Below are 8,726 nucleotides of genomic sequence, written 5' to 3' on the forward strand. Positions count from 1 at the left end.
CGTGGGGAGAGCCTCCTGAGCCGCTCTTCTGGGACCTCTTCATCTCTGTCATAGTTTTTCTGAGATAGTCAGGGCTTTGACATGTTGTAAAAACCTAGGAAATTTAAGAAGAAATAACCAGCTGCCAATCCTTCTCAAGCAGGTGTTCTTTAGGTCTGACATAAAATACCCTGAAAAAGTATTTACTTGCGTGTTGTAGTTTTTTTAATTACTTTGCAAATAAGGTACAAACTTCCTCAGCACTCAGGTTTTGTTTATCAGGCTGGATAGACACTGTCTAACACCGTTCTCACCGTCAGGCAGCAGCTGGAAGACGGGCCATCACTGCCCCTTTCCCACAGTTCTCCCCAGCACCGAGAAACTTTTGAGTATAACCGAGTCCATCGGCATCTTCGGCGCTGTTGCCCTTTCAGTCTTAGATGGCAAGTTCAGATGGGCTTCAGATGGAGAAGTGCGGAGGTCGTCCTTGGGGCGAGGGTGTGCATGAGGAGCCCGGCTCCTGGAGAGCGTGCTCTGCTTTTGGCTCGATGGCTGACCTGTGCTGTGACCAGGGGGCAGGCCGCTGCTGTCTTAAGGCTTTTCCCCGTTACTGGAGATAATTAATTTTGTCGTAGTTTGTTTTCCTGGATGAACTTGTGTGCCAAATGCTGGGTATCGATAGCGAGCGGATGTAGAGAATGGTGGTGGATTCAGGTAGATCAGCAGAACTGATGCTGATCAGAAGCTCGGGGAGGAATTACGATCACGACATGGTTTTACATCCTTTAATAGCAATTCTTCCTACGAGCAGGCAGAGCAGGAAATACGGGAGTGAGAAAATTGGGACCGCGTTTAATAAAAGCCAAGCCTAACACGTGGAGACCCACCAGGAGCTATGCCAAACGCAGCTGACGTCTGTTTGCGCAGCGCGCTTTTCCCCGACGTCCCTTGCCCTCCCTGCTGTTCTAAAAGACTCGCTGCATTTTTTTCTGAAAGCATCTAGCAAACTGTATGCTATGTAAACCCCGCGTACGCTTGCATTTCCAGTAACAGCGCGCATGTTTCCGTGCCGTAGCGTGAAGGGCTTTGGTGCACGTCAGTGTGAGCGTGTCACCAGCGCCGCCGATGCATACCGGTGGGGCACGTACCGCGGGGCGTGCGGTGGCACCCTGTGTTGCTGCGGCTTCAGCCTGGTGCTGTGCTCTCGGCGCCCGCATCGCCTGTTGCTCTGGCGCGGCCCTTTCAAGCCCTCGGCATCTCCGTACGCCCTCGTGTCCGGCCGGCCATCTCACCCCGCGGTCTGCGCAGGGTGGTGGAGGCTGATGGGCCCCAGCCCTGCCTCGCAGAGTACGGCATCCCCGCGTCCCGGGTGGGAGGAGGGCCCTAGGCTTCGCCCCGTTTCGGTCGGCCGAGGGAGGCGAGCCGGGGCCGTGCTGCCGACCCTGCAGGCGCAGCGGAGCCGGTGCCCACGACTTGCCGCAGCAGCCCCGCCACCCCTGCAGCAGCCGCCGACCGGCACGCAGTGCCGCGTCCCTCTCCCCTCCTTACGTGGCGACAGAGACCCACAGGCCGAGACAAACGCCGGGCGCCTTTGCTGGCTTTCTCCGGTTCTGCCTCCTGGGAGACTAGCCCTTCCCCACGGGAATCGGGACTCCGGGCTGAGTGACCCCGCGAGGAGCTTAGGTTCTGCCACCAACATAAACACGTTTACGCTTCTGAGCTTTCAGTACGACACAGGTGACGTGTTAACCGAGGATTTTGGTTTCTGTTTCCCTGCGGTACCCACAATGTGCGCAGCGGCTGGCACGCTCTGGCAGAAGCATCTTCTGCGCGCTCCGGGTCCACGATCTCACGTGGCCCTTTTGGGTTTTGTTTGGGTTTTCCTCTATGTGAAATCCATATATGGATATTTTTTTTTTTAGATTCTGAAAATGAGATCGTCAGCGACTGACACGTGGCCCCCTCAGCTACGGTGCCAAGCACGAGGCCCCGCCGCAGCTAAGGACGAGGAAGAGGAAGATGGGAAGTGATTTATCATGTGTGAGAAATTCTGTGCCGTTCTGGTCCATTCGACGCAATTTTGTAACTTCTTTCTAATCATTTTTTTATTTATAGTTGGAAATACAAAAATGTTATGCAAAAAAATAAAGGAGAATTATTTTGGGGGAAAAGGATTTGGTTCCAAATTGTTCCCTTCTGTTGTGAGCCAGGTTCCCATGAGCAGCGGCTGGAGAAGAAGGAGGAGGCGGCGGCACTCCTTCAAATACTTTTTGTTTCGCTCAAGTAGTTGTAATTTAAGTAATTTTCCAAAAGATAAGCTAGGCATGCGTATTCAGATTCTAGTACAAGGAAGATAAGTTCCAATTCCATTTAAATTTCTCACAGTTCTTTTGTAAAGATAATACTCTATTTTAAAATCCGCTTAAATCAAGTAAAGAAACCTACAGAGACTTCACCGGAGAGTAAGTTTGTACTTGTCACTTCCCTTTTTACCTCTTTCTTATAGACCAGCCGCATTTTCTTGCCAGAGTTAAATACAGTTCTCGAGTCACTTCTAATTTTAAATGTAAGACTAAAATCCTTCGACAGACGAGTCAGTAATTGGAGCAATTTTTAAAAGACTTTTAAAGTGCCTTCAACAAGCTAAAATTATGTAGTGGGAGATTTTCTTGATTCACTGCCGATGGGTTTCAGCTGTCTCCTGGGTTGAGGTGATGTACAAAGTAGTTTGCAGCAATAATCTCGTGAGTAATCATTTATTATAAAGGACTACTCAATTTTTTTTTTAGGAGGATGGGTTTTAGCACTGTTCCTAAGGAGTGGGAAAGGGTGCTGCTCTCGCTGTTACGTTTGGGCCCCGAACTCTTCTGACCCTCTGCTGCTGCGCTATGCACCAGGGACTTCAGTTGCTCCCCCTTAGTTCCAGACCAGACGTTCCGACCTTCCGCTCTTGCGTTTGACACCAGAGAAACAGGATTTTCTATTTGCCCGTAAGCCTTTCGGTACCATCCTTTCTCGCAGCTGGAGCCTGGCGTATTGTTTCGTTGTTATCTGCCATGTCTGTCTCTTCCAAACCTCGGTTCTAAATAATAAATCTTATTTTGATGCCGTTGTTCCCTATTTCCTTTCCACCTCGGCTTCTCTTGCCCACCAGCGAGGGTGATGAGAGCGCAGGTGGATTTAGAGATATTGCTGAAGCTCGAGCCCTGAAGCCAAGAACCATTCAAACACTTTGCCAGTTCAGAGTTTTGAGGCCCCCGGGCCAACGTGTATATTTGTGTTAAATTTGTGCTTCTCTGGCGTGTCCCCTGTCCTATTCCCGTCTCGGGAAACGGGACTGATCTCTGCGCGAGAGCAGGGGCTAGGTAAGTGGAAAAGGCTGTTGCTAAATTGTTGCTCGCCTTGGGCTTTTCTGCTTGGAGGAGGGCCCAGATCCATTTCCCTTTTACCAGGTGGGAGATGTGGGGTCCAACCGAGTGCTGCACCTTTCATTTTCATTTTGGTTGCTGTCGTCTTTCCCTTGGCTGCGAACACACCTCCCTCGCCCGCTGGTCCCGCACACCGCCAGCGTTGCCGGCACGCTGGGTACGGGGTCCCTGACGTGCCTCTCCAGGGATAGGTCGCTATTCCAGTGATCACGGCAGCAAAACGCTCTGCCCCCACCTGAGATTTTTATTCCCTAAAAGTTTAAAAGGCTACTTTCTCCAGGGAGATCCCTTGCTGGGTCTCCTGGGGTCCGGGTCGTCTTCAGCACGGGCAGCCTTCATCAGCTGTTCTGATGCCTGACCCTCTTCTCTCCTCCTGCAGACCCTTGGGCTCCTCCATGGCCCCAGGAAGCCAATGGGCCTCTCTCCAAATAAGTAGTTTAAAAATAATCTATTAATATTCAGATTAAATATAAGGATTAGTATGAGGATTAAAGATCAGGAGTGGAGATTGTGGCAAACCCTGTCCGGTGGTTGCTCCCAAGTCCGCCTAGCTGTAGATAACCTCTTCTGCAAAAGGCTGCTGCATTTTGGGGTATAGCCCACGTATTTACTCCTTGCATTGCAGTTTGAAATGAAAGCCCGAAGAGGTGCTAAGGGTCCTTGGGCTCCTCCGGTAGGAACCGCTGACTGGGATCCTCTGTGGAGGAAGAGCTGGGCTTTGGTGCTTTTCCTCCCTACCTGCTGTCTCCAGTTTCGCTCTCCTTGCAGAGCAATAGCAAATGTTCTCCTCTCGACGCGATGCCGAGCTAACGTTACGGTTTAGAGTTTAATCAGAAATATTTTCTGCTGGCCGTAATCAAAAGCCCAGGCAGGTGAGTATGACCGTGACAAGGTTTAACGCAGCACGTAGGAGTGAAAAGGAAGATTACGAAGACTTGAGCTTTAACTGCTCTGAAAGGCAATGCTCAGCCCCTGCTTCCATCGAGGTGCTGACACATTTTCTCCCACAGAGGCCGGACATCCCTGTTCCGGGTTATACCTGCCCTGAGCTCCGTGGCTGTTGGGCAGCGCCCGGCAGGGACCAGGGACGGGACCCATAGGTGGGCAGCCCTGCGCCAGCAAGCCCCTGGCCTTTCCGCGATGGAGCCCGTTGGGTTTGCTCCTTGGGCTGTTGGGGAGGAACTGCTTTCAGCTCCTTTTTTTGACGTGCACATTGACTTCTTTACTGAGGCGGTGAGACGGGCTAGCTGTGTCCGTCTTGTGCCTGCAGCTGGCTGGAACAGCAGTGCTGAGCTGGGGGCACCTGGAGCACCTCTCTCCGTTGCACCCATGAATATTTCAAGGCATCCGTAATGTCTCCAGCTCCATTTGCCTGCTCGGAGCCGCCGGCAGCCTCACCGTCTCCTCTGAACATCTCATATGTATTTGCCATCCTAAAATGATTAACTATGTGCTGAAGCTATTGCGGCGTTCCTGGATGGTGTCACTTAAAACCTCACCTCGGAGCTCGCCCCTTGTAGTGCTGCCATTGCCTTTGCTGCTTGGCTGGAGTTCACAGGAAGCCCAGGAGGGTCCCCGCCAACGCCGCGGCCTCTCGGGATGTCTCCTGAAAAACATTCTCCCGTGCTACCTGTGAGTCTCTGCAGTTCTTACGGGCCTGTGCCACCTCCTGAAAAAACACCTCTTTTAAAAAAAATAAACCTTCCAGTTTGGGTGCTAGGTGCTGTGAAAGCAATCCGGCATGGTTGGTTTGGCCATAAGAATGGGACTCCTTGGTGCTGGCTTGTTATTCTGAAATTACTTTGCATATAAACCAAGCGTTTAAGGAAAAAATAACCAGTTTATTGCAATCTCGCTATTGACAGCGTAGATACAAGGTTGAGAGAGAGTTGTACAAGACTAAGATAGAAACCAACTTGTCTTTAGCTAAATTGTAGACCAACTCCTAGAGGTTGTTCTCTCGATTTCTTCCATCCCCAAGATGTGGGTGCAAAGCAACTGGAGTCTTGGGATAATTGTCAATGAAGATTTTCTGGGTTATTGATATGGGGTATCTGTAGATATTCAAACTATCCTTGGGGATATCCTTCGGTAGGGTCCCAGCTTCAGGATTTTCTGTGATCTGGTGTAGTGCTCCAGGAAAGGCAGTTTGAGTTAACAGCTACCCCTCAGGGTTCCACAGCTGCTAGAGGAATAGCTAGTTAGTAAAGCCTTTGTGAGCGTAGCAACGGGCAGCCCCGCTGCTGTACAACCTCAGTTACAAAGACGCTGAATGCGATGCTTTCCTAGCTCTTAGCTGGGACAAAATGATGGCTCCAACCCCCCCCCCCCCCAACAGCCCAGCTTTGGGGGCTCCAACCCCCCTGACAGGCCAGCTTTGGGGGCTCCAACCCCCCCGACAGCCCAGCTTTGGGGGCTGAATGGCTGGGGAACCGAGGCTTCCCCTAAACTAACCAAGCCAGGTACGTTCAGACACCAGCTTCTATGGTCTGACAGAAGAATCCCGAAGAATGAGGAGGTTGAACTGTCAGATGCTGCTGAGATCTTCTCATAAAATGCAGAGTGAGTACCAAAATGTTCCCCGGTCCCAGTATTTAGGGGAGATAGAGTGACTTGGACCGTAGCTTGTCTCCACTCGGATGTGCTGAGTGGTGCCCTCGTGTTTTGTGCACTTTTCTACAATGGACCGAAAACTAGAGTTTGGGAAACAGGCTGAAGGTTCTTAAACTTCTGTGCTCTTGGGCTACTTTTGTCCACCCAAGCCCTCCGTGTCCGGTCTGCCAGCACAACCCAAAGCCACGTGCAAGGGGGGGAGCTTGGGCATTGCTTAGGAAAGGGGGGCTGTAAGAGCTGGGGAAGAACCACGGCAGCGACTGTTACAAACAGCATTTCAGTTTATGGAAGAATTGTGCTTTTTCCTCGTTATTATTGAAGCAATGAGTAAAAATGCTTGATGTAGTGGAACAGCTGTGCATTTTTCGGAAAGACGGACATTTTAATTTGACAAAAAAAAATTTTTGTGGCAATAAAAGGAAATAATTGCAAATGTTAGAGGTGGAGCTTAGTTTCCTGCAACAGGGACTTGAAGCAGCAAAGTATTTTAGTAGCTACTGATTTGGGGAGGGGGGGGGAATTGAAAAGGTTTCAAATCCCCTCTGGATTTGTACAGTTTCTGTGAGACTTAAGAGCGTATTTAAATGGTTTATTTTCTGTCTTCAGTTTCTCGGTGCTTTAGTGCTCTGAGCAGGAGAATTTCTGGAAAGGAGGAATAAATTTGGTGAGGTTTATGAAGATGTTTGAGGCTGTTAGATGTTTAACAAGGATGCCGGGGGCTGTTAACATGGTCATGGAAATTGGGAGTCAGTTAAAAACGTCAAACAGAGCAAAATAATTCTCAAATATTTGCTAATTGCACGTGAGCACTCGGCCGGCCAAGGCTGCTGGATCTGCCGGTCGGCTGCTGGCAGCGGCCGATGTGGTGAGTGCTTTTGGGGAGAGGCGTGCACGGGGGCTTTGCAGCCCTAAACCTTACATTTGGGGGGTTACTGTAGAAGGTAACCTGGTTTTGTTGTCCTTTTTAAATCAAAGTGTGTATTGGTTTAAAAAAAACCAACCACAAATAGGAGTCAGTGAAGCTCAGCGTTGCTGTGCCTGCCTATTGGTGGCAGAATGAACCCGGATTTTTGTGTCCAATACTGTCTCGTAACGCTGGGGGGAGCGGGGACAGGAGGCGGCGGCAGGCGGCCGGGAGGACGACACACTTCTCCCGACACGTCCGCCTCGTTCAGACAATCCCGGTGGTTTTGCTCTCGCCGGTGCGAAGTAACGACCAACCTAAAAATTACTGGCGGCGTTGCGTTTGCTCTTGCAGCAGGATTCCAGGAATGTATTTCCATATATTTTTTTCTGATGAATGTTCATCGCTGAGAGATGATGCGTGAGAAAGACGGCAATTAGCAGTGCCCAAAGAAAAATATTTCTGTTTACTGACCGGCAAAGATAAGTAAAGAGACACACATCTTGTAGAGTTAAGCACTTGGAGACTTTTATTCGTGTTCTTTCCTTACGTTATTCTTTGCTGGTTTTTAACGTCTATTATTATAAAAGCAGACAAAATTGTTCAAAAATTACCTGCCTGGGTGGTTCCTCAATGGGAAAATGTGGTTGCTGGAAAAGCAAACCCCGAACACCCTGTTCTGGTTTGAACTGACACTATTAACAGGTTTCCCATGCCCAGCTCCAGCTAAATTAGAGAGAACTCGGAGGTCCCACCGCCTCCCCGTGAGCAGCAGGACCATCTCGGGGGTAAGCTTCGCTCTCCATCACTTTTTTAATAAGCTCTGGGGCACTTTTTAGTCACCTCCTTTGACCCAAGCGGCCGCGCTCGCAGGCTTGCAGCCCTGTTTCTATTGGGAAGATGAACCGATTACGCATCTTTCAGGCAGCGCTGCTTTTTCTTTCTTTCCCCTTTCTGGGTGAACCTTTTGCTGTGCTAACTATCAGATGAGTTCAGGCTAAGATAATAAACGAGCATCGGCAGGAACGACGGGCCGCTGTGAAGGGGGCAGCGCTGGGCAGGGACCCAGCGAGGGGTGAGGAGCGGCGGGGGCAGGCTGAGATGGCGGTTGCCAGACGGAAAAGCAAAGCACCCCTTGTCCTTCTCCCCGCGCAGTCTTCTGCACGGGAGGAGCATCCGGGGGCTCCGCGAGCCAGGGCGCTGCTTCGAGCGGGCACGAGAGAAGAAAACGGGCTGGCGTGGGATGGGGGGAGCACACCGGGAGCTGTGCCAAACTTTAATCCCGCGGTTGCAAACTCATTTCAGGGCCTGTTTCTTACGAGGGCGTGAGCCACGGGGAAGGGTTAGGAGCAAACGTGTAATTTTTTCGGTGTCCTTTTTAACCAGATCGAAGACAAAACCCTCAGCGCGCACGCTGGAGAGCCGCGGCGAGGCTGGGCCAGGCAGGAGGCTGGGGGCCAGGCAGGTGCAGGCAGGGTGCAGGCAGGGAGGCAGGGGCAGCACCGACCTGCAAATATTCAGATCTCTCTGTTTTTTAAGAACTAACCGCATCACGTCCTGGCTTTGCAAGATATTGCTGGTACCAACAGTTAACGAAACAACACGGACACTTGCGAGAGGCCCAAAACCCATTCTGAAATGCTTATTTTCCCTAAAACCCGCACATTAAAGTGAGGACCGCAGGAAGCGTTCTTCCGCGTACGCCGAATTTCTGATGGGCCCAAGTCGGCTTTCCTGTGGCAGCAGCCCTCCTCTCCCGTTCTTTGTCATGGTGATTCCGTAATGCTTTACTGTTGTCATGG

General features: G+C 50.9%; 1 protein-coding gene across 1 annotated transcript in view; it reads left to right on the top strand.

The window, feature by feature from the left end:
• WNK2 (WNK lysine deficient protein kinase 2) overlaps positions 1-2,158 on the top strand; it is a 112,849-nt gene extending 110,691 nt beyond the window's left edge. The window contains exon 29 of the mRNA XM_075762641.1: positions 1,902-2,158. Within this exon, the coding sequence (XP_075618756.1) occupies positions 1,902-2,009 (108 nt within the window). The 3' untranslated portion in view covers positions 2,010-2,158. The remainder of the gene's footprint in view (positions 1-1,901) is intronic.
• Positions 2,159-8,726: the final 6,568 nt, after the last annotated feature.

Source organism: Balearica regulorum, chromosome 10 (assembly GCF_011004875.1).
Source record: "Balearica regulorum gibbericeps isolate bBalReg1 chromosome 10, bBalReg1.pri, whole genome shotgun sequence".
Taxonomy (NCBI): domain Eukaryota; kingdom Metazoa; phylum Chordata; class Aves; order Gruiformes; family Gruidae; genus Balearica; species Balearica regulorum.